Source organism: Peromyscus maniculatus, chromosome 3 (genome assembly GCF_049852395.1).
Source record: "Peromyscus maniculatus bairdii isolate BWxNUB_F1_BW_parent chromosome 3, HU_Pman_BW_mat_3.1, whole genome shotgun sequence".
NCBI lineage: Eukaryota > Metazoa > Chordata > Mammalia > Rodentia > Cricetidae > Peromyscus > Peromyscus maniculatus.
The window spans coordinates 143,857,350-143,883,107 of record NC_134854.1 but is presented as its reverse complement, the minus strand read 5'-3'; the positions used below and the strand labels follow the sequence as shown (position 1 = coordinate 143,883,107).

At 45.7% G+C, this 25,758-nt stretch overlaps 1 protein-coding gene across 1 annotated transcript; it reads right to left on the bottom strand.

Moving 5' to 3' along the window:
• Positions 1–381: 381 nt before the first annotated feature.
• Usp18 (ubiquitin specific peptidase 18) lies at positions 382–23,740 on the bottom strand. The gene is made up of 11 exons (XM_006991595.4): positions 23,562–23,740; positions 15,628–15,889; positions 14,910–15,006; positions 13,444–13,589; positions 7,592–7,671; positions 7,190–7,336; positions 6,489–6,584; positions 5,844–6,011; positions 2,491–2,622; positions 2,060–2,109; positions 382–836 (listed from the first exon to the last, which is right to left on the bottom strand). The coding sequence occupies exons 2-11, from the start codon at positions 15,773–15,775 to the stop codon at positions 791–793; spliced, it is 1,110 nt and encodes a 369-aa protein (XP_006991657.3). The 5' UTR covers positions 15,776–15,889; positions 23,562–23,740; the 3' UTR covers positions 382–790.
• Between the last annotated feature and the right edge of the window lie 2,018 nt (positions 23,741–25,758).

The window sequence follows — 25,758 nt, the reverse complement described above, 5'->3', positions numbered from 1 at the left end:
TGAGAGAACTGATTTCCATATGCATGCCATGGCACGCACAGACAAACATGCAGACACACTAATAATAATAATAACAGTAATAACAATATTTTTAAAGTTAGAACACACTAGCTATTACAACACTAAAATACCTCCTTCCACTGTCCCTCGTCACTCCAATTCCTCTTATTCCTACTGATTCCACCCCAATAATGCCTGGATTCCCCCAGTTTCCCAACTGTGGTCATGTCTTATACTAAAGGCCACATCAGGATCATAATCTAGCCAAACCCACTGGTGAAATTATCCATTCCCACTGATCTAGACCTGTGTGGGATCTAAGTATTTTAACAACTATATTCATACATTTTCTGCTGCTGGAACAAAATACTTGAGGCTGAATAGTGTATAATAATATTTATTTGAATCAGCATTTTAATGACTGGATGATCCAACCAGCATGGCACTGGCATCATGTTGTGGACCCCCTGGTTGCATCACAGCATGACAGAGAAACAGAAAAAGAACTAACGGTGCACAGAAGAGAGAGATCCCATAGACCGATTACCTCCCACTGGGCCCTGTCTCTTAAAGATTCTACTATCTAAACATTGCCCAATCAAGGACCATGCCTGCTGCATGTAAGCTTTTAGGAGATGAGCCACATCCAAAACACAGAAATATTAATTCTTTCTTATAAATAATGTTTAACTGTGTTTTTTTAATTATAATTCTCAATGAAGTTGCAGCAAACATGAATATAGGAAAGGAAAATAAAAGTCCATCCCTCCTAAAGGTGTGAGTACATCCATCAGGATCCAGTCTTCATGTAAACCAGGAGATAAGCAGTTTCCCGCCTAGAAAGCAAAGAACACATGTCAGCACAGAAAAATGAAGCATCCACAGTGAAACCATGACATGACAAGCATTAGTAAACTTCCTGGCTCTTGGGTCAAGTACTCATCTAACCCATGATCTACCTAGCCATTCCCTCAGAGCAGTAAAATTGTGACCCCAGTGACTAGCTATTAGTTGGCATCTAAATCATATGGTGAAAAATTGTGGGACCACAAAATAAGTCTAACCCTGTTTTTGCAAACAGATTAAACCATGGAGCCAATTTTAATCAGTTGTCCACGTTTTGTTCACAGCCTCTTCAATGATACAAGGGCAGAGCCATGTAGCTGCGACAGGAGTTGTGTTCCACAGAGCTGAGAACTTCCTCCCCACCCCACCCCCCTCCACAGACAGTCAGCCAGTTCCTGCCCTAAATCAGAAGGGCATCAGAAACAAAGATCTGGCATCTAATAGAGATGCTTAGAAGAAACAAGAGACAGCCGGCAAGCAGGCTGAAGAAGGATTTCAAACGCAGTTGCATTAACTTCTTTATTTCTCAAGTGGTCCAGCCTGCCTCTGAGCTGAAAGCCATCTCGGACCACCTTTTGTGTAGGCCATTGTCCCCAGGCCAGAAAAAAGGCCGGGAAAGCTTTACAAAGGCTCTTTGATCTATCTTCATCCGGCTTTATTTTTCTCTCCAGTGTCCCCTCTGTAATGATTGGTTTTAAGAGGTACTTGTTGATTCTTACTAAATGCAAGCTACTGCTAGACATAAAAAGATGAAAGGAGTGATCTTCTCTCCTCAAAGAGTGCATGTGACATGGGAAAGAGGGTTATATAAGCAAGCAATCAAGAGGTGGTCTTTGTCATAGGGAGGCATGCTCAAGATACGATGGTAGCATGAGAGAAGCCCCTCCCCCACCCCGCAAGATCTGCCTGGGTCAATCTGTAAACATTTTGCACCGTGGGGAAAGTCCATGAGTAATTAAACATGAGGGAGACTTTGCGATTAGGTAGAAAATGGCAGACACAGCATTTGGACTCCATTATGAATCCGTAGGCCTTACTGGAATCTTAGTATCCAGAAAAGTATGGCAGAGTGGGATGGGTAGTCACAGATGAAGCTGACTAGTTCATCTCAGGGGAGCCATGAGAATGTAACAGCTGAAGTCATAAAGAGGTTCACACAGCCAAGAATTCAGAGCGAGTTCATCAGGTTTCAACAAGCTGGGCCTTTTCTTACCAGCGATATCTGTGATTTCCATAGGTACACTGGACATCCTCCCAGGTCACCTGGAAGTGTATAAGAAAAAAGTCAACACTCAGCTCAGTATTTGGTGTTCCTAGAATGCATGGTACTGTGATCTGCCCTCCTGGACAAGGGCATTCCTCTCTTTATACTTGGTTATGCCTGACCAAGAGTTACAACTCTGGCTTTAGAGGAGTTTCCCAGAGTTCAAGGCGTTTCCCAGAGCACTGGGCTGAGTGAGCATGTACAGTTATAAACTGGGAGCAGTTTTCTGGAGGTGGGGGAGGACTTGGCACCTCATGAAAAGCACCTCCATTCATAAGACAGGACCAGTCTTCATGGTGAGGACCTAGATATCCCCAGGCTCTGGATTTATTAGAGGTAGCTAATCCAAGGCAAGCAGCAATTTGGATGATGTTTCTCACCCAACAAATGTGTGAGTCGTTGAAGCAGAACCATTTTCCATCCACAGGATTCCGGATGTAGGCACAGTAATGACCGAAGTCAGCCAGCCCCACGTGGGCAATCACGGCAAAGAGCTCATAGTGGACTTCCGACTGGAGGGAGACAAATGCAGACACGGTTCAACCACCATCCCTCCATTCCGCCGTCATGGACTCTGTTTCTCTGGAACCGTAAGCCCAAAATAAACTCTTTCTTCTATGTTTCCCTGGTCATGGTGTTTTTGTCACAGAAATAGAGAAGTAACCAATTCAATGGACATCAGGAAAGCAGTGTTGCTATCACAGGTCAAGTAGAAATTGACCAAAAGCATCCATTGGAACTGACACTAAATCATGTCATTCCCTCAAAACCTTAGGAAGTTAAAATAAGAGAGAATTCTCTGTGGGAAAGGAAGAGGGGTGAGACAGATTGCGGCTGCCTGTGAACCAGGTCACCACATTAGTCGGAACGCTTTCTTCAAGTTCCACGTGTGCACTCTGCTCAACAGGCACGGAGCCTGGAGCCAGGTCCCAGAGCTCTGCAGCCAGGGTCCCTCACTGCTGCATAGTCTGAGCCACCACGGCTCACCTCCAGGCACCAAGAAGAGAACGAGCCCAGAGCCCACCTCTCCCCACAAGTCACTAGTACCTCACACACTTGGAGTGCAGCCATTGGAGGCACCAGACAGCCAAGCAAAAGTACCACAGTGAAGCAGAGGAGGGTCCTCCATGTTAATGGGATTAAAGGAGAGAGAAGTCAGGAGGCCCTGCAGGTTGCCAAGAGCAACGGTGACGGAATATGTCATCCCCAAAAGATGGCAACAATTGCTCCCCTTCCCACTGTGTCCTATTACAATGTACATGGTGGGATAGCCCCAACCATGGGATGTCTAATAAGAATACTATTCCTTCGGGGGCTGGAGAGATGGCTCAGAGGTTAAGAGCACTGACTGTCCTTCCAGAGGTCCTGAGTTCAATTCCCAGCAACCACATGGTGGCTCACAACCATCTGTAATGAGATCTGGTGCCCTCTTCTGGCCTGCAGGCATACATGCAGACAGAACAATGTATACATAATAAAAAAATAAATCTTGAAAAAAAAAAAAGAATACTATTCTTTCTTGTGAGGAGACAGAAGGTGGGGTTCCAACCTATTACCTGACATGTAAAGATAACTGGGAAAAAATACAATAACAAAAAGGATAAAATCATTAATTGGTAATAAATAAATGTATAACAACAATTGTTTACAGAGAATATACGAACAATGACTAGCTGATAATCTGTTCTGGAAGATGGTATCTGGGCCTGGAAGGATGGCTCAGAGCACTTGCTGCTCTTGCAGAGAACCACATCAGACGGCCAAAGCCATTATAACTCCAGTTCTAGGGGAGCTGACACCCTGCTTGTCTCCATGAGCACCTGCACAGATGTGGTGCACATATATACACTCAGGCACCCCCCCCCCCCCCACACACACACACACGGATGACTTTGTAGAATTGGTTCTTCTATCCGTCCACTTCTGTGGCGTTCCAGGGATTAAAACTCACCAGGTTTGTGTGGCAAGTGCCTTAACCTGCTGAGCCATTTTGCCAGCCCAAATTTAGTTAATTTTTAATCAACCAAAAAGTCATGCTGTGTGTAGTAGCACACACCTTTATTCCCAGCACTCTGGGGACAGAGGCAGGTAGATCTCTCTGAGTTCAAGGCCATCATGGTCTATGTAGCAAGTTCCAAGACAGTCAGGTAGGTCTACATAACAAGAAACTCTGTCACAAAACAACCAAAACCAAAATCAAAAACCAAACCAAAGCAAAAAGACTTATACACAATGGTATGCAATGTGACACATTGATATGTGTGTATATACTGTGGAACAGTTAGGTAATATATCTATCACCTTGCAAGCATATCTTTGTAGTGAAAGTGTTTAAAACTATTTTAAGCACTTTCCAGTGTGTAATACATGTTGTAGTCTGTTTCTATGACTAACTTTTTTAGGTGGAAAGTTGTCTGGATAGATGGTTTGTTATATATTTCCCCACCCTTTTGTATTTATCTGAAATTTTCTATCATGAAATCTTCTTCACACAGGAAGAAATGTAAGTGCACTGCACAGGTGGACTGAGTGAGAAAACAAGGAGGAGAGCAAAAGTGAGTTACTGTGAAACATGGACACCGAATAGGTAAAGGTGGGCCTTATGTTCTAATACGGTTCCGGAGCGTGAACTGGCAAACAGACCAATGTAACAGAACAAACATTCCAACAACAGAGCCGTATGTGCGAGATCCAAAACCTGCAAATGTAGCATTTCCTGCTTCAAACTTACAAGGAAAAGACAATCTTTTTTTTTTTTCTCAGAATCTCGCAAGAAGTTATTAACTTGGGACAAATGAATTAAATTTTCCTCTGATTAAATTTGGTCCAACAACTGGCTACTTTAATATTATCGTCAAAGCAGGCTCTGGCTTTTCAATACAAAAGTTTAGTTGGCTCTAAGAACCTGAAACGTTGTGTTTACACATGTGCCTGCGAGTATTCACATGTCATTTCAAATAGGAAGTACCGAATTACAGGTCCCTTTTCTCAGTGCTCTAAGGCATTTCCATAAAACCCAATGTTTAAAAAAAGGAAGCTTTCTGAATCTATAAAAGTAAAGGCAAAGGCTGCCTGTGACATCAGGGTGATGACTCACCCCGGCTTCTCAGAACTACCAAGGCTTGAGCATTAAAGTATTGCCTAAGAAAGACAGTCTGTCCTGGACTGGCAAGATGGCTCAGCAGGTCAAGACTGATGACCTGTCAATCCTCGGGACCCAGGTGGAGAGAACCAACTCCCCCAAGTTGTCCTCTGACCCCACCCATGCCTTACACAGACACAAATAAATAAATGCAATTTTTTATTTTAAAAAAAAGAAGACAGACAGAAAGAAGTCCTGAATATGTATGTGCTTTTGTGAGTTATACCAAACTGCAATTGGTTCTGTACTGTTGTATATGAAAAGTATGGCATATACTGGCCGACAGGGGGCCTGGATGAGAGCCCAACCCAGGAAGTATTCAGCCCACATGATGCTGGTCCATGTCCCCTCACAGTCTGCTGTCATGGACTTGGTACTTACAGCTGGAGCACTTAGGAGTGAGTGGTGCCCAGTAGCTAATGGGGATGAATGGCTACCTCAGAAGGACACAGAATCTGCTGGACGGCTACCTCAGAAGGACACAGAGTCTGCTGGTTGGCTACCTCAGAAGGACACAGAGTCTGCTGGACAGCTACCTCAGAAGGACACAGAGTCTGCTGAGATGAATGAAGGACAGAAGGCAAACCTCACCTGTTCCTTGGTATCACCAAGTTCTTTCTCAGTTGCCAGAACCTGACTGAAATCCAAGTGCTGAGGGAAATACACTGAGTGGCAGACCTTTTCCGTCCGTGAGTTCCTGACGGAGAATCTCATGAGGTGGATGGTCAAGGTTTGGGGCAGATGAGTCAGTTTCAAAACCTGAAAAAGCAAAATCAGCATGACACTGAAGTCTTCAGGCACTTGAGATGGGCAGGCTGGGAGCGGTGTTAGGACCGGCAATGTGCTCTTTCCCACAAGGGGCTTGCAGGGCATTTTCAAGACTCACACGACTGAGTGTCACGTACCACACACCTCCACAGATGGCCTCTGCTCAGGCACAGGAACTGTGGCGTCTACTCTAGAACTCTAGCCAAACCCTAAGGGGAAAACCCTACCCTCTGCTCTTGAATTGGCTCCTCTTATCCCTAAAAGGCTCTTCCTGTCCCTCTCAGTGATATGATCTGAGAGGCCAAGTCTGAAGTTATGCAAATGAGAAGCCCTAGGATCCCAGAGACCGGCTGGACCCAGATTCTTTATGTCAGCCTTTATGAGATGCCCTTAAGGGGTCTGCAAAGACCTATCAGGAAACCCCACGGGCAACCCCAGACCAGTGAAGAGTTTGGACTTAAAGAGTACCTGTTTTCTAGGCGTCTTCTTCCCGCAGTTCTCACAGAAGCACTTGTCCGAGCTTGCTAACTCTTTGGGCTGGAAGAAACAGCAGAGGGCATCCTCCTACCCCACCCAAGAGAACCAGCGTGTAAGCACGGGGCAGCATTCAAGTTCCTCGTCAACAGCCCCCTCCCCTGGTCGTGGAAGCCCAACCTTTGCTACCCTTTAATCCCTCCCCACCCCAAGTGGGCACGTGTGACACATGGGGCAGGATTTCAGAAAGTGCCCACGGGCAGGAGGAACAGAACTGGAGGGGACTTGCCAGGGGAAGGGCGTGAGAAATGCGGATAGAGGAGGGAAAGACATATTCCCCCTCCCGCAAGTCAAGGAGAGATTGGCCCAGGGTGTACAAGTGAAACATGAGTCACTTTTTAAAAAGCATATTACATTTTTGTTTCTGTTTTGTTTTGACTTATTATGGTAGCGGGGGCATGCACATGCCAAGGCACATATGCGGAGTAGAGGAACAGGTTTTCTAGTTCTCTTCTTCCTCTGTGTAGGACCCAGGAATCAAACTCAGGTCAGAGTGCTTGGCAACAAGCCCCTTGACATGCTAAGCCATCTTGTCGGCCTACAAATCACTTTTTTAAAAAATCCAGGGGTAGCGGCAGAAGCAGGGGGAAACTGGCTGCCTCGGGGTACACAGTCACCCACAAGAAGTCTCTCACCAGTGTTTTCAGGGGCTTCGAGTCCATATCAAAAAGAGGAAGAGAGAGCGTGAGCAGTCTGCTGCTTCTGCTGCTCTCCGAGGCACAGCCCAAGCAAATCAGGGACTCCTTCGTCCAGATGGTGAACATAGCCTGCAGCCGCTCTGCCTGCAAGGAGAGACAGCAAAGGAGGAAAGATGACCTACAAGTCACGTTAGGTTGAGACGAGTGATTTTTTTTTTTTTTAGACAGAAGCTCTAGAAATGGCTGACACAAAATTTTGCTTCCCTGCACATAAAGGGAACCACACCAGAGATCTACTCCACGCAGGGACTCATTCCTAACTAATAGAGCACACAATAGTGAAGCAGGTCCCACAAGCAACATCTCAGATCTCTGCCTTCTCCAGATCCCAGCTCTCACCAAGTCCACGTCAGTGATCTGCTCCTTAGTCAGGTTCCAGAGTGTCAGGTAGAGATAAGCAGCGTCATGCTGGACAAACACTGGGCAGAAAGAAGCACAATTAATAAGGAGACATCTATGTCCTTGTTGAGCCACGGAGACCCCAGCCACATGAACACATGAACACTCAACTCCTTTATCCCTCCCTAGCCTTCTATCCCTTCTGAAAATACTAAATGAAAAGCAAGCTTTGTGTTGGCTTTTTTTTTTTTTTTTTAAGAGTTTCTCTTAGAATTAAGGTCATAGTCCCATCACTTTCTCTCACTATCCACCTCTACAGGCCTCTATCAGCTGACTGGCAGATTCCCAACTTTTTTTTTCTTTCTGCTAAGCGGTTGCTATGACTCCTCCGCCCCCTGGTGGTCATTTTTATTCACTTCCCTAAAAGCAGAGCCCAATCCCAGAGTTTCTCCAAAGGTGCCAGAATAAAAGAGGAAAGAGAAAAGACCAACTCCATGTCAGACGATCCTGGCCAAGACGAGCAGGAACCTTGCAGGGAACTGTCTCCCTGTTATATAAGTAGGTCTGAAATCGTGAACAGACATAACTGACTTTAGCGGTGTTGGTCCAAAGAAACGGGAAGTCAGAAAGGTGAGGAGAAACGTGCTGCAGACTATTTCACAGAAGGGCAGATGTGCGCCAAAATGCAAAGACATTTCAGGCCACAGCACTTTCTGTGAACATGCTGTATCCTCCACCACAGCATCATTGCCCTTCCCTAACATTACATATCACAACACAGACTTGACATTCTATATTTTGTCGTCTTTGATTTTTGGCCTGTCCTGCTTCTAAACTGAGTTTCCTGGAGGCAAAATCACTGTCATTCCTGTTGTCTTGTGAACAACAAATCTACAATGGTGAATGTGAACACTATATGTTAATTGAATATATTAATTAATCCATATGATGAGCCCCGACTCAAAAATAATCTGCCAGATGGGTAAAATTGATTTACCCAGGGAACTGGGTGCAGAAGGTGTCCATCACGGAGCTAACACAGATGTAAACATTGGATTAAGGTGTTGTGATGGTCAGCTTTGTTTTGTTTAGATCTGTTTATTTGATTTTATCTGTATAGATGTTTTGCCCACATGTATGTGTGTGTGTACCATGTGTATGCCTAGTGCCCTTGAAGGTCAGAAGAGGGTATCCAATGCCCTGGAACTGGAGTTACAAATAGTTGTGAACCACCACACAGGTGATAGGTGCTGTGGGATGGTCTGTATGTCAAATTACTCTGATTGGTCAATAAATAAAACACTAACTGGCCAGTGGCTAGGTAGGAAGTATAGGCAGGACTAACAGAGAGGAGAAAAGAAAGAACAGGAAGGCGGAAGGAGTCACTGCCAGCCGCCACCATGACCAGCAGCATGTGAAGATGCCGGTAAGCCATGAGCCACGTGGCAAGGTATAGATTTATGGGAATGGATTAATTTAAGCTATAAGAACAGTTAGCAAGAAGCCTGCCATGGCCATACAGTTTGTAACCAATATAAGTCTCTGTGTTTACTTGGTTGGGTCTGAGCGGCTGTGGGACTGGCAGGTGACAGAGATTTGTCCTGACTGTGGGCAAGGCAGGAAAACTCTAGCTACAGATGGGAACTGAACCTGGGTCCTCCACAAGAGCAACACATGCTCTTAACTGCTGAGCTGTCTCTCCAGCTGCTGTGATGGTCAGTTTTAACTGTCAACTTGACACAATCAAAAACCACTTGGGAAGAGAGTCTCGATCAGGGAGCCCTTAGGTTAAATTGGCCTGTGGACATATCTGCAGGGGTTGTCCTGGCTGTATTAATTGATATGGGAAGACACAGCTCATGGTGGGCTGCACTGTTCCCTGGGCTGGGCTCTGGACCGTACATGAGGAGAGAGGGTAAGTTAAGTATTAGAAGCGTGTGTGCGCTCATTCTCTCTGAGCTTGACTGTGGGTGTGATATGCCCAACTGTTCTGAGTTTCTGCCTGCCATTCCCACTTCCCTGCTATGACAGACTGTACCCTGCATGTGTGAGCTAAAACAGAGACTTGCTCCCCTAAGCTACTTTTCTTCAGGGTATTTTCTCACAACAGCGGAAATGAAAGTAGGCCAGTTGCCGTCCATAGTCATTGTTTTAAACCTCCTCTGGCCAAAAGCCAAGAGTCCCTCCCAGTCATCCACAAAATGCAAGGGCATTTGTCTGTCCCACTGTCTACTTCACACTTGGGATGCGGTGCACACACCAGAGAGAATGCATGTCCCTGAGAAACCATATCCTAATGGAGGGCAGGTTCCAACTGTTCATAATTCAAACAGGAATAGAAGGTCCCTCTGGATACAGAAGCACTATGGAAAGCTGAAGAAAGGTGAGAATATAAATGAGATGGAGGAGGGAAGATAGCTTCTAGAAGTCTATTTATTCATAAGAGCAATTAAAGGGCTGGAGAGATGGCTCAGAGGTTAAGCACATTGACTGCTGTTCTTCCAGAGGTCCTGAGTTCAATTCCCAGCAACCACATGGTGGCTCACAACTGTCTATAATGAGATCTGGTGCCCTCTTCTGGTGTGTAGGCATACATGCAGGAAAACCACTGTACACATAATAAATACTATTTTAAGATGCTCACAAAATAAAAATAGAGAGCTGGCGAAATGTCTCAGAGAGAAGCACTTTCTGAGCAAGCTTGAAAACCTGAGCTTGACCACTGGAGCCCACTTGTGTTAGGTAAGCATTCCCAAAAGCCGTCCTCTGCCCTCAATGCGTGTACCACATCAAACACGCTATGACACTCGTGTGCCTACACTTGTATATGTAAAATGATAAACAGATAAATAAATAATTCTTAAAAATAAAGATCATGTATGTCAAACACATTTAATATCACACTGTGTGAAGGAAATCAGAGGTTTTTATCCCCTAAGATTTGAAACAAATTAAGAATGCCCTTTTTTTAAGGTAGAGACAAGTGACCCATCAGACACTCAAATACCAACAGAGACATTGGCTGCTCTTCCAAAGGTCCTGGGTTTAATTCCCAGCACCCACATGGCATGTAACATAAGTCTGTAACTCTAGTCCTAGGGGATCCAACAGCCTCTTCTGGCTCCTAGGGTATCAGACCCGTGAAGAATACATAGACATACATGCAGGCAAAATACCCATAATCATAAAAAAATCTTTTTAGTAAGTCAAAATCTGGATTTTTTAAAGAATTATGCAAAACTACGCACCCCAGTGTCTCCACAGGAACACAATAACAATAACTTTCTAGCAATGGACCCCAAAGGACAGAAAACTAATCAATTGTGTGACAAAGAATTTAGACAAATGATTACAAGGAAATTTAATGAGATACAAGAGAATAAAAACACCAGCTAAGTTAAAACAGGAAAATCATTATATGAGTGAGAAATTCAGCATACATAGAGATAATAAAGAGAAATCAAGGCACTAATGAATTCAATTAAGTTTAAAAAAATAGCCTCAACAGTGTTGATCAGGCAGAAGAAAATTTCTAAGCATGAAGATGGGTCTTTTGAAATAACCAAATCAGAAATGCAAACATTCACAGTGTAGGTGCTGTAAGAGGTGATGGGAAAGGAGAGGCATAGAAAACCTACTGAATTAATATAGACAAATATAGACAACCAAGTCCAGGAAGATTAAAAGCTTGCTAATGATTTAGCTAGAAAAGACCCTCTTTAAGGCAAGATGAGATACACAAAGTCCTGAAGCAACAACAGCAAAAAGCACCAACCAAGTCTATTATACCCAGCAAAGCTATCCTTCAGAAATGAAGAAAAAGAATGGTTTTCCAACAAAAAATCTGAGTAATTCTACACCATGTTGGCCCCATGAGAATCTATATAATACAAGAGAAAGGTGACACTTATCATCACAAAAATACATGATGAGCAAGACATTGTGCCTTCTGTACAGAGAAGAAAAATTCCTATTCACAAGGATGAACAAGAAATAAGGAAAGACACTAAGTGTGATGGCACATGCTTATAAGCCTAGCAAGCAAGAAGCTGGAGGACCAGGAGTTTGAAGTGAACTAAAAAAAAAAAAAAAAAGGAAGTGGAGGGGACAAGGACTAGGATGAGGAAGAGGAGAGGGAAGGAAGGAGGGAGGAAAGGGGGAAAAAAGAATAAGAATTGTCCAAAACAAACACAGAAACTTTACATCATTACAAGAGCATGCCTCCTTTATCAGTGGTAATATTACATGTAAACCGGCTAAATTCCCCCAAATCTAACAAACAAAACTCAACGATGTGATGCCAGTAAAGACACACAGAATGAAAGTGAAAGGCTGAAAAGGATATGACAGGAAAAGAGAAACCAAAGGCAGCCCTGTGCTTGTTGTACCAGCAAAGCAGACTAAAATTCAAACACTGCAAAAGGAGACGGAGATGGTCAGTACGTAAGGAGAACGCCAGGGACTCAACAAGAAGATGTAACAACTACAAACGTATACACTCCCAAAACTGAAGCACCCAATCTCATAAGGCAAACCTTCTCAGGTCCAAACACAGAGATCAATTCCGAAGCTACTTGGGTGCTTCACCACCCCCACTTTCAACAATGGACAAATCATCTGGACCAAAAAAAAAAAAAAAAAAAAAAAAAAAACCAACAATGCTGGTGAGACAGATGTTCATCACCAAAAAGCACTGGACGCTCAGACCTGGCAACCTGAGTGTGACACCTAGAATCCACCATGGAAGGAAGAAATCAAGTCCCAGAAGTTCTCCGCTGACCTCCATACACATACTGTGGTATGAAGACACCCTCACTCATACACACACAGCTTATATAAACATAAAATAACAAACAGAATTTTAAATCTTTTTAAAACCAGCAGACAATGTGTTAAACAATATTATACACCAAATGGATTCAACAGACATTTACAGAACATTCCAAACGAAAACTGAGGAATAAGCTCTGGCATTCAACTGTTTGTAGTTTGGTAAATTTATTATATATTTTATAAAGGATTAGAAGAGATGAATCCAAAGTCGAACCTACTGAGTTAAGACCTCAGAAGAAAAGACAATGTAGCATCGTCGGTGGCTGAGATGAAACGTGGAGGAAAGGCTTTCTCTGGCTTACACTTCCAGGTCACAGTCCATCACTGGAGCTGAGGCAGGAACTCAAGCAAGAACATGCAAGAGAAGCCCTGGAGGACTGCTGCTTGCTGGCTTGCTCTCAGGTTCACGCTCAGCTGACTTTCTTATACAGCCCGGGACCACCTGCCCAGTGAACGGTGTGGCCGCAGTGAGCTGAGCCCTCCTACATCCATTACCAACCAAGTCAACCACCCACAGACACACCTACACACCAGTCTAACCTGGGTAATCCCTCAATTGAGACTCCTTGGTCATGTGACTGTGCTGACAGTTCAAAGCTAACCAGGACAAAGGGCAACAGGAAGGGTGACAGGGTGTTTTGGCAAAGGTACACTTGGCTATAGGCAACACAAAGAAAGGAGTGTGGAAAGAGAAAGATATGCTAATTACCCTGGTACGATCATTACAATTGCAAAAATGTATCAAATCAACACACTACACCCTGAAAACAGGCAGACGTCATGCTAGCTTTTTTTAAAGCCACTTCAAAGCGGTACACTGGTAATAGTCACAAAAAATTCATACACGAAACTTTTTCTTTCAAAAGTAAAGAGATGTGTATTTCAGATCAACATTCATACCTCTAACAAAAGAGGTCTAGAGTCTGTTCTCTCACTGCCCACCAGCTCTCCCCCTCGCTCTTTCCCGCAGGCCCTTCCCCACCCGACACTGTTGGGGGCAGGAGCTGAGAGGCTCTTACACGGCACGTCGTACTTCTGGAGGCAGTAAGCCAGCTCCATGGGCAGCACCGCTTTCTGTCGGCTGGCCTGCATCTTCTCCAGCAGCAGAAGCAGCTGGAAGGGGACACTTCTCTTCTGCTCTTCTGGCTCCCGGGGCACTGTTATCCTGTCAAGAACAGCCAGGCAGCTCATACCCACCGTTCTCCAGGCCAGGAGCACACTGAAATCACTTCAAGAATTGCAAAGACTCTCCATGTCCATGCCATTCTCTGGATTAAGTTAGAATTATGGAAATGGGTAGATTTATGCATGTACGCAAGTGATTGAGGGACTAGGGTGTACAGAATACTTTATTAAGAGAGAGATCAACACAGTCCCACCCCAACCATACTCAACCATCACATTAAAAAAGGCCAGCTGTGCTGGGCAGTGGTGGCGCACGCCTTTAATCCCAGCACTTGGGAGGCAGAGGCAGGAGGATCTCTGTGAGTTCCAGGAAAGGCACAGAGCTACACAGAGAAACCCTGTCTCGAGGAAAATAAATAAATAGATAGATAGATAGATAGATAGATAGATAGATAGATAGATAGATAGATAGATAGATAAACAGATAAATAAATAAATAAATATATATATATATATATATATATATATATATATATATATATATATATATATATATATATATATAAATAAATAACAGCTGCATCACACTCTGGGCCCACACTAGAGTGTGCAAGTAAATATCCAGCTTGAGATACTTCATACTGCAAAGGCAAATACTGAGTTAGGTCTTGGGAAGAAAGGACAATGTGGCAGGTGACAGTGTTTTGCCAGTGGTTCATTTAGCTATAGGCAATCCTCACTGGCTTTGTGGATGAGCAAAAGCAAAAAGCATGGGGCCACACAGAATCACTGATGAACTGTCTGCATCTGTTCACGGACTTTCTCTGATGTTGGTCTGGTCCCAACTCCAGACCAGTGACTGTCACCCTTGGTTGTGCTTCAAAAGCATCTGAGGAGTCTTTTTAAAAAGCACTAATGGGGGCTGGAGAGATGGCGCAGAGGCTAAGAGCACTGGCTGCTCTTCCACAGGACCTGGGTTCAATTCCCAGCATCTACATGGTGGCTCGCAACTATTTGTAACTTCAGTTCCATGGGATCCAACTCTTCCTTTAGGCTCCATGGAGATGCATGCGGTGCACAGAGATACATGCAGGCAAAATACCCACATACATTGAACAATAAAATAATAATAATAATATTGCTTTAAAAAGCACTAATGACCCACACCACCTGAAACCAAATGGAGGTGGGGACAAGCACGTGTGTATTCTTAAACTTTGTAAATGACGGTAACGTGCAGGAGAAAATATGCAAGAAATGATCTTTTCCCGGGCATCTCTGGAAAGACTTATAAGAGTCAAAGTCACTGTGAATAAAACACTCACGACATGCACACTCTCGGCCAGAACCACAGTCGTACCTCTTCAGTATCTTTCTGAAGTCCACATTCATCATGAACACCTGAAGCAAGGAGTTGAGACAACACGACTGACCGATGTTGTGTAAACCAACCAGGCCTAGAAGATGAAGAGAAGAAAAGGAACACTGAAGGCAGGATAGAACACTGAACAAAACTCCAACGTTTTTCCTGGGCCTACTAAGGACACAGAAATCTGAGAAACACTCTCACGGGCGCAGAGAGGTCACCAGGGAGCCTGCAAACAGTCTGGGAAGGAGCTCTCCAGAATGAGGCTTTGAAAATTAAATGACAGAACAAGCCTTAATAAGGCACTAGAGAAGAGCGACATCGTACAGGGACAATGAGCAGCACCCACCAGCCCTAAGCTTACCTCACGAGACGGAGCGCCAGACAGCGTTCAAGAAGGAGGCAAAATAGCGTTTCTAGACACACCAGCAATCACCCTCCCTTCCCACCCTAACCACGGGCACAGCTGACCCCAGAAGGTGAGAGGCTGAAGAACAAGAGAGTATCCCAAATCTCAGAGTCCTTGGACAAAGAGCTTCTGCGACAGGCAATGAAATGCCTTCACTTCCAGGAAAGGCAAATGAAAACTCCAGGGCCACGGGTTTCCTGGCAAATCAACAGGGCACCTTCTTAACTAACGCGGGGTGTGCCACTTCCAGACCAGAGTGGGAACTGCTACCCAGTGCTGAGAAGGAGTGGAGGCCTTACTGACCATGAGGGCGGTCCCAGGTGCTGCGGGGTTCTCTGGACAGCTCTCTCTTCCTCTTCATGCTCTTCTCTTCCTCCAGTTCTGAGGAGCACTGAGGCTCAGCCACGACTGCCTGGCAGCTTTTCGTCAGGAACCCAAACCCCCTGCCCATTAGTGATGACACCCAAACCCCCAGGTTGGGACTGTCCGAATGAGGCTCAGGATTCCACGACTTCACTTCCAGGAAGAGTCCCCACACGCAAGCCAGGCAGGCACCAAGGATCCTCTGTGGGGACACAAAGCAACAGAAAACAGTGATGGGGGACGCATCCATGCCACCAGCTCTGACTGCTAGAGGAAGACAGGCTTAGCTCTAAAACAGGAATGAATGACAAGCTGGACTCCCCCAGCCCTTCTCCCACCTTTCCATGCGTGCTTCCTCAGCATGGACTGTCCTAACGCTGGCCTCTTCTTCCTCCTGGGTTCTCGTCTTGGTAAATGGTCTGGACCAAAAACTGAGGGTCTCCTTGCCCCCCCCCCCCCGACTCTCAATCCTTAACAGTTGAAAAAGGTGTTGATTCCCCTGGCTAGAGACTGCTCACAAGCAAACCTCTTGCTCTCCACATCCTCGACCCCCTGCCGGGGACATGCCTACAGACATCTGAGCTCCTTCCTGTGGGAAGCTTGTCCTAGGTCCTCAGGAAGGCTTTAAGTATTTTGTGCATGAAATTATTCAAATTCTGATGTGAGGACTACATTGGTGGCTCACAGCTCAGGCTCCCCCGTCAGCAGACAACCTTCCCAGACCCAGAGGACAGCTGAGTCCGTTCACCCAAACCAAAGATTCCTAAGCACGAGATCATAGTATAGATGAGGAAATGTGCTACGATGATCCACCAGCCCTTGTTCTTACTTCCTCCTGACAGCATAGACCTCAGCCACCTGTAAACCCTCCCCGAAAATTCCTTGGGATCCCCAGAGGTCTCGTGTGTGTGTTTCAGAATAAAAGTCACAACGGGGCCGGGCGGTGGTGGCGCACGCCTTTAATCCCAGCACTCGGGAGGCAGAGGCAGGAGGATCTCTATGAGTTCGAGGCCAGCCTGGGCTACCAAGTGAGTTCCAGGAAAGGCGCAAAGCTACACAGAGAAACCCTGTCTCGAAAAACCAAAAAAAAAAAAAAAAAAAAAAAAAAAAGTCACAACGGCTGTGCCAGGCCTCATCTGCCTCTCTCCAGGGTGCTCGGGCAGCTGCAAGGCACTGCCAGATGCAGCAGCCAGCTGAAAAGAGCATGCCAGCATCTTCAACGAGGGAGGATGCAAAAGTGGAAACCACCCAGCTCTCCTCCAGGGCCACGTGCCCTGTCATTCCCCCAGCTCTTTCTGAAAGGGCTTCAGCCTCTGCCTGCAGGTTCCCTGCACTCCTCAGCCTATCCAGAAACCTAAGCTGAAGCACTGTGTTCTCTGCGTCTCCTTCTCTCTAGCCAGAGCGTGCACACAACACAGAAGTTCCTCTGCGTTTCTCTGTCCCCACGGGCAGGTAAACCAAGAGGCCTGACAGCCCGTTGGCTATGAAACACTAAATCAGCTGGATTCAGCTAGGGCCCTCTCAATTACATTCTTTTTGAGACAGGGGCTGGTATTGGGAGTCTTTCTTGATTACCCTCTATCTTATTCATGGAGGTGGGATCTCTCCAAGACAGTCTGGTCCAGCTAGCCAGCTTACTCCATGGATTCCTCACCTCTCAAGCACTAGGATTTCAGGGAGACCATCATGCCCACCTGGCATCTGCACGGGTGCGTGGATCCCAACTCCTGTCCTCACACTCGAAAGCCAGCATTTTACCTAATGAGTTATTTTCTTTAATTGTGTGTCTATGTTCCTATCTCTGTATGGATTTGTGCTCATGCGTCTGGTTGCCCTGGGACACCAGAAGATGGTGTCTGATGCCCTAGAGCTCAAGTTATAGGCGTTGTGAGCTACCCAAACAATTTTGTTAGCAACAAAACTCCAGTTCTCTGCAAGAGCAGTGTGCACTCTTAACCCCCGAGGCATCTCTCCAGCACCAAAAGGTAACATTTTTAACACATGTAGCTACATGTCTTGTAGCAGTTTATACTCTGGCCAATGGAGAGAGCCAGTCAGAACTCAGTGGGAAGCCAGTCAGAACTCAGTGAGACAGCCAATCAGAACTCAGCGGCTAAATACTTGGCCTAAGTCTGGTTAGGTGTATAAGGGTGTATTTCATGGAACAAGTCGGCCTGTAACTGAGTTTACGAAAGACAAGGGGACAGAAGGGTGTGGGTGCTAAGGCTGTTTAGCCAGGCATGTTGCTAAACACCAGGAATTCTGACACTTGTGAGGCTGAGGAAAGGGAATAATAAGTTCGGGACCAGCCTGGGCCACAGAATGAGACCCTGTTGAGAGCACATGAATCTGGAACTTTTTTTTGTTTTGTTTTGTTTTGTTTGTTTGTTTTTGTTTTTTGTTTGGTTGGTTGGTTGGTTTTTTTGTTATTGTTGTTTTGCTTGTTTGTTTGTTTGTTTGTTTTTTGAGACAGGGTTTCTCTGTGTAGTTTTGGTGCCTGTCCTAGATCTTGTTCTGTAGACCAGGCTGGCCTTGAACTCACAGAGATCCTCCTGGCTCTGCCTCCCGAGTGCTGGGATTAAAGGTGTGCACCACACAGTGAATCTGAATCTTGATGCAAGAAAGCTAATACTGGTGGTGTGCAAAAGTTTGGTGTCTGGGCCTGGAGAGGTGGCTCAGCAGTTAAGAGCAGTGGCTGCTCTTCCAGAGGTCCTGAGTTCAATTCCCAGCAACCACATGGTGGCTCACAACTATTTGTAATGAGATCTGCTGCCCTCTTCTGACCTGCAGGCAGAACACTGTATAAATAATAAATAAATTAAAAAAAAAAAAAAAAAAAAAAAAGTCTGGTCCCTGGAGAAAGAGGATGTGGATAAGTTTGTGCAGAGTGCTTTAAGAAGATTTGCATAAGGAAATTTGCATAAGGAAATCCAAACTCAAAATGGAAGGAAATACAGTCTAGAAGTAAACTAACTGGTAAGCTAACAGTCACATGGAAGGCCAATTCGAGACCATAAGAAGACATCCTTTTACACTTTCCACTGGGGAGCAGTCAGCAATTCTGACAGAATCTGATCACTGCACACTGAAGTGAAATGCCATTCATTATGCCATATACAGTTGGTATTATGTATACAGTTGGGGGAAGGGATGTTTAGTTTTCAGTTTTGTTTTAAGAGTTATTTATTTGTTTGTTTGTTTGTTTATTTTATGTGTGAGTGCTCTGTCTGCATGTGTGCCTGCAGGTCAGAAGAGGGCATCAGATCCCACTATAGATGGCTGTGAGCCACCATGTGGTTGCTGGGAATTGAACTCAGGACCTCTGGAAGAGCAGCCAGTGCTCTTAATGTCTGAGCCATCTCTCCAGCCCCCAACAGTTGTGTTTTGAGACAAGATGTTACTTGTAGCCAAGAGTGGCCACAAACTCAGTCCCCTTGCCTCAGCCTCCTGAATTGCAGAGTGACAGGTAGCAATGGCACCACCCAACAGGGATTTGTAGGATTCCTATGTGTCAATTAAAAATAAAATAAACATTTAAATTTTTTATTGAGCCAAGCATTAGAGGAGATAATGCAGAAATTGGATTTTTTTTTAACTTGGAGACAAGGTTTCTCTGTGCAGCCCTGGCTGCCCTGGAACTCTCTCTGTAGACCAGGGTGGCCTCGAACTCAGAGATCCGCCTGCCTCTGCCTCCAGAGTGCTGGGATTAAAGGCGTGCACCACCACCACCTGGCTGGTTTTTTTTTTTTCTTTTCAAATATTAGTAATGTGCGTGTGTGAGCGCGTACACATGGGTACATGCCAGGGCACACATGCAGAATCAGAAGACAACGCAGCTGAGTGGGTTCTGTCTGGGGATTGAACCCAGGCCCCCAGGCTTGTCAGCAAACACCTTTACCTGCTGAGCCATCCTGCAGGACCTTCGCGTGATTTTTTAAGATGAAAAGTTTCTTATTGTATTATTTATTTATCTTACGTATGTATATATGTATGTATGTATGTATGTGGACATGGACACAATGGCACAGAAGAGGAGTCAGGGGACAACCTGTAAGAGTCAGTCTTCTCCTCCCAAATAGGTCCTAGGCTCACACTCAGCCACCAGGCTTGGTTGCAAGGGCTCCGAACCCCCCTCCACCCATCTCACTGCCAGCCCCCACACAGGATTTCTAAACGCTATTAGAAGAGGGTGTAAAATGGCCAATCACCTGGGGAAGTAACTGGGTATCATCATCTAAACTCAAATTCAACACCAAAATTTCAAGGGAAATTCTTTTTTATTTTTTCCCTTTTCTTTATTGTTCCTTTGTTGGGGTTTGTTTTGTTTTGTTTTGTTGGTGATCCTTCCTTCCTTCCTTCCTTCCTTCCTTCCTTCCTTCCTTCCTTCCTTCCTTCCTTTCTTGGCTAGCTGGTTTGTTTGCATTGCTGGAGATGAATCCAGGCCCTCTCAACATGCTAAGCAAATGGTCTACACTGAACTGCATCTCAAGCCCCTGAAGAAATTCTCAAATGCGTCCTTGGAGACATGTGTGACGCAATCATAGCAGCCCTGTTTGTATTGTGCAAACCACAGATATTGCTCATTCATCAGTGGTCCTGAATAGACTATAGCACATGTCACAGCAGGCTGAACTGAGAAACAAAATATGCACTCAAGGGAGCTGGAGAGAAGACTTAAGCCTCAAGAGCACTTGCTGCTCTTGTGGAGAACCAGGGTTTGGTTCCCAACCCCGACATGGCAGCTCAGAACTCCAGCTTCAGGAGGTCTGATGTCCTGATCTGGCCTTTGTGGGCGCTGCATGCATGTGGGGCAAACCCTTGCACACATTTTTTAAAGTAAATATATCTTTTAAGAAGAAAATATCGACTCAAAACAGCAAATCTCGGGACTGTGGAGACGGCTCAGTCTCTAAAGTGCTTGCTTAACGAGCATGAGGACCTGAGTTTGACGCCCCCCCCCCCCAGAACTCACATAAAGAAGCCAGGTGTGCACATCTGTAGTCTCCAGAATAAGAGACCCTGTCTCAAAAGACAACGTAGATGGCTCTGTGGAAGTACACCGAGAGTGACCTCTGGCCTTCATGCACACATCCAGACACACACACACACACACACACACACACACACACACACACACACACCAAGAAAATTTCAAAACACATTATAAAATTTCTTACTATGGATTCAAAGTTGATGTCAATGGAAAATTATTATGTCTATGCATCAATACATGCATGCGACCAAAATTTCTAAGCAGAAAATGCAAACCAAGTTTAGGCAATTGTTTTGAGGGGAGGCAAGGGTGTAAAGCTTGAGGAGGGTCAACTGTTGCTTGGGACAGTCAACTTTGGTAGCAGAACCAAGGCGTGAGGTTTATTTTACTTCTAGTCAGTTCATGAGCTGTAACCTGGAGTTAAGGCTAATGGACGGACAGAAGCAGACACGGTCTACAGCTCAGCTTGGGAGGCAGCTCCAGCACATGGGCGGCGAGCCACAAAGCTTTGTGTGACTGATATGGGGAGCCTTTAAAAGTTCAGACTGATGCACACCTTTAACCCTAGCACTCGGAAAGCCAGAGGTAGGTGGGTCTCTGTGAGTTTGAGGCCAGCCTGGTCTACAGAGTGAGTTCCGGGACAGCCAGGGCTACACAGAGAAACCCTGTCTCAAAAAAAAACTTTTAAAAGACAAAGAAAGTTCAGGCTGGTACAGAGGCCGGCAGCAGAGCATCATGGGAAGGAAATGGAAGTGAAGGGAACCGAGGAAGGTGGTAAGTGGGCAGAGAGGATGCAGCTGAAGCAGGAGTGGCATGCATCTGCCAGAGCAGAGGAAGCTGCACTCCCAGGCGCATACACTGTCTCCAAAGCAGAAACCTAGCTCCACCCTTCCTGAAGCTTATATCCTTCAACAAGGAAAATGATGGAAATAACCACTATGGGCACCCCACTGATGTGGTCACAGAATCAAAGAGAGTCTTGAGAGAAAGAGCTAGAGAGCCATTGCATGACGTGGGGAATTCTGGGTGGTGAGTCCCTACCTGGCTTTTCACTCAAAGGGGGTGTGGGGGGGACTATAAATACCCTGAAAGGAACAAAATTAGTATTATAAGCTATATTAAAGCAGCCTCGTCTTCGAAACTTTTGAGACAAGGTCTAGTAACATAGTCCACTGACCTCAAACTTTTCTGCATATATATAGGGGGGGGGGGATCTACAAAGCTTTGCTTGACTGATATGGGGATATATATATATATATATATATATATATATATAGCCTAGGTAGACTCAAATTCTCAACAAAATCCTGCCTCAGCCTCTCCAATGCTGTGATTAGGTGTGAGCTGAGCCACCAAATCCAAACTCTTGGTCCTCTCACCTCCCTCAGCCTGCCCAAAGCTAAAATCCCTGGGGATTACTAAGGGCCCAAACTGCTGCTCTGGGCTTTGACCTCATTCATGATGATCTGCTCACATTTTATGAACAATGGGAATAAGATTGGCCAAGATGAGATCTCTCCAGAGGAAACCCAAACTAACAGAGCATCTCGGGGCTCCTTTGGCCCGCGTGGGGTGATAAGAATTGATGCTCTCCTTAGCACACCCTGAGACATAGCCTCGGCCAGGAAATGTTGAAGCCCTTTTCCAGTGCCCACTGGTGCTCTGGCCACAGCCCAATCACATGATGCAATCCACTGCAGGACAATGCGATTCTCCCCCTTATAAAACTATCATTGCCTAAAAGTGCCAAGACCACAAAGCATGGTTTTCCAGAGTGAAAAAGGGAAAACAAACAAGCAAAAAGCCCCCCTTTTAAAAAGTCCTCTGCCAGTGCATGAAGAGTCAGGGGGAGCAGTACACCCCGACCCCTGTGCCGCCTCCTGCTCAGCTTGTCCTGAACACAGGAGGTAACGAATATCAAAGCACACAAAAGATGTTTACCTCACTTTCTGAACAGATGTCAAAGTATAAACTACCTCAACGTTAAGTATGAAATTAAGTCGTAATTTTGAAACACCATGAACTCAGACCTCCAGGGGTCTTTTCTGTTTAAAGGTACATATTTAGCTTTCCTCATAGAAGATGAAAAGCAGGCTGGGGAACAGGTCTAGAACACTGATTTACCAGATTTGACAAAAATCTTTCCAGTTTCTCAGTCCACTGATTCCACTCTTAGGAGTTTTTCACAAGTGTGTTTGTGTATTTGCACGAGGGTATACAAAAGTGATATTTGTTGATGAATCACTTATGCTAGTAAAAATAAGGCATAACCTGAATGTCCATGAGCTGTTTAAATAAATACGAACATCAGTTAAAACACTAGCATGGAAGGGTGAAGAACAAGAAGTAAGTCACAGAACTATGTTAAAGATATGCATAGAAATTTTTCTGATAAAGTGTACGTAAAAATGATACTGAGTTGAAAATTAAGAGAAACACCTCTACACATCTGTCTGCGTTGTTTGGATTTTTTTTTTTTTTTTTTTTTTTTGGTTTTTCGAGACAGGGTTTCTCTGTGTAGCTTTGCGCCTTTCCTGGAGCTCACTTGGTAGCCCAGGCTAGCCTCGAACTCACAGAGATCCTCCTGCCTCTGCCTCCCGAGTGCTGGGATTAAAGGCGTGCGCCACCACCGCCCGGCCTCGTTGTTTGGATTTTTAACAAGCCATTTTTGTAATTTCTTTTTCAAAATAAAGATAAATCATGGCTAAAGTCCAAATAAATATATCTGCTTGGGAAGCAAACCAATTGCCCCAGTAGATGCATGCCAAAAAATGCAGGCTGCCACTATTGGCAGAGCCCAAGTAAATTCTTAATCATCTGAAGATATATGAGCAAAGCTCTGATGGATGAAGGAAACTTCCAAAGTTAGCCACGAACTTGCCTCAAGCACCTCGCGTCAAGCCTCCAACACGACGACCGAGGGGGACCCGCGACGAGCTGCGGAGGAGAACGCGGCACAGCTGAGCGGAGCAGCCACGAAGCTGCCTCGTAGAATCGCGGCTCAGGATGGTCTGCGGTCCCCGAAACACAGCTGCCCTCGGGCCCCGCCCTGGCCCTCCCGGCCCAGCCCTCTGCACGCCCGGCCACGCCCCCTCGCCGCCCAGCTTTCGGTTTCCCCTAGATCCAAAGGAAAGCGAAACTCAGGCAGCCGGAGGGCGGGCGCGTGGGGCGCTTGTGCGCGCGCCCAGAAAACCCGCGGTCGCCTGCTCGGCATCCCAGCATCCTCGTCAGACCCGGTAACTCCCGGATACTCGGTCTTTTTTATGTGCAGTTTTAAGATTGGAAATGACCACAGTTGCTGTGACGTCTGCTCTGGGAGCTGGTAGCAGAGGACTCACTTGCAGAGGCTAGCCCCAAAGGGTAAAGAGCCAGTTAGGGCTAACATTTACTGTGTCTCTGTGATTTGCCAGCCTCACCGTTAAACTCTGAAATAATTTTATCTACACAGTGTTCTTTAATGCCTCTACGCTTAATCCCAATTTTATAGGATAAAATGTTAAATTTCAACTAACAGGGCCTCTGACCAATCCCACCCCTTTGTGGAAAACAACAGACGATTGTAATTAGCGCACTAGATGAGCATGAAGGTGCAGACACAGACGAAATTGGGCCTGCTTTGAAGGATCCGGGATGCACACACATGAAAGGCTTACGAAGTCTTTACAGATGTGTGCAGGCTGCGGGAGTGGAGGCAGAGGGTGATCTGCTAGCTGCTGGGCTGGGTGAGATAGGCACGAGATCAGAATGAGGTCTCCACATGTGCTTGTTCTGATAGTGGGTCCTCCCCACCCCCACCCCACCCCGCACAGAACACAGGAGGCAGAGAGATACCCCTAACCCAAAGCTAACAGAATTTTATGAGTTCTGGTAGAGTCTGTCTATAGTGTGTGTGTGTGTGTGTGTGTGTGTGTGTGTGTGTGTGTGTGTGTGTGTGTGCGCGCGCGCCAGAAGTATGAGCTGTACACACATGTTGAAAATAAAACAGGTTTTCCATGTTTGGAACTAAAAAGCAGTATGGTGCCCGGGGCAGCACACTGTTTCTTGATCAGTGGTTGAGGTAATCATGAAGCGTTTGCACACATCTCGGACAAATAAATGAAATCCCCAATACGTTTGCTAACCGGTCAGTTTTGTGACTAGCTTCTATTATCTGTTCAATTGTGTCCAAAAAACAGGAACATCAAAAGCTGGAAGAGAATGAAAAGAGGATGTTGCAAAATGTGACAGTTTGATAAATATGTAATACCAGTTCTAGGGAACAAATTGTATTTGTCCGCAGTGGTGATTGGCAAACAGCTCCTTATAGCCAAGTGATTTTTTTAAACCCTGCTTGTTCAGTGAAGCAAGTGATTGGCATCTGTTGTAGTAGGGAATAGAAGACGAGGGTCAGCCATGGACAGGAGACATGGATGATGCAAGAACTCACTATGATTCCTGTCGGGGCTCTTTTCTTGTCTATCCCTGTTCTCTCCTTACCTTCCAGCACAGTTCAGGGCTAGAACAAGGAGGTAGACTGAGCAAGGAAGGCATCCCCGCAGTGGAACTCCCCAGGGGCCCAGGGCAGGGTGTGGGAGAGTGTCACCGTAGGAGGGCTGCTTACTGCACGTGTCAGAACCTGCTCTAGTGGAGGAATGCACCCATACACAGAACCTGCTCTAGTGGAGGAATGCACCCATACACAGAACAGGTGCAGCTTGCCTGGGCCTCGGAGCCTGGAGGACTGGAGCGGGGTTCTGTGTGGTGAGAAGGCACAGGCAGGGTGGGGAATGTGTCCATGTAAGAAGATGCTGGTTGAGGTCAAGCACCAGTTAGACGCAGAAGCAGAATTCAATGAGCAAATCCACAACAGTTTAGAACTGGCAACAAGTTTGAAAACGCCCGGGAGCAGAGTGGAAAAATGGGAACCAAGCCCGGCAGCTGAGTCTGCCTGGATCCATGCTTTTTGATGAGCAGTTAGAGAGGTGTGCGTGGATGTGTGTGTGTACACTCCCTAGCTCGGCCCACTGTGGGCATGTGGATTGGAGACACTCCAGAGGAACAGCTAGCACATAGTTGTTCTTGAAACAAAAGAAACCAGA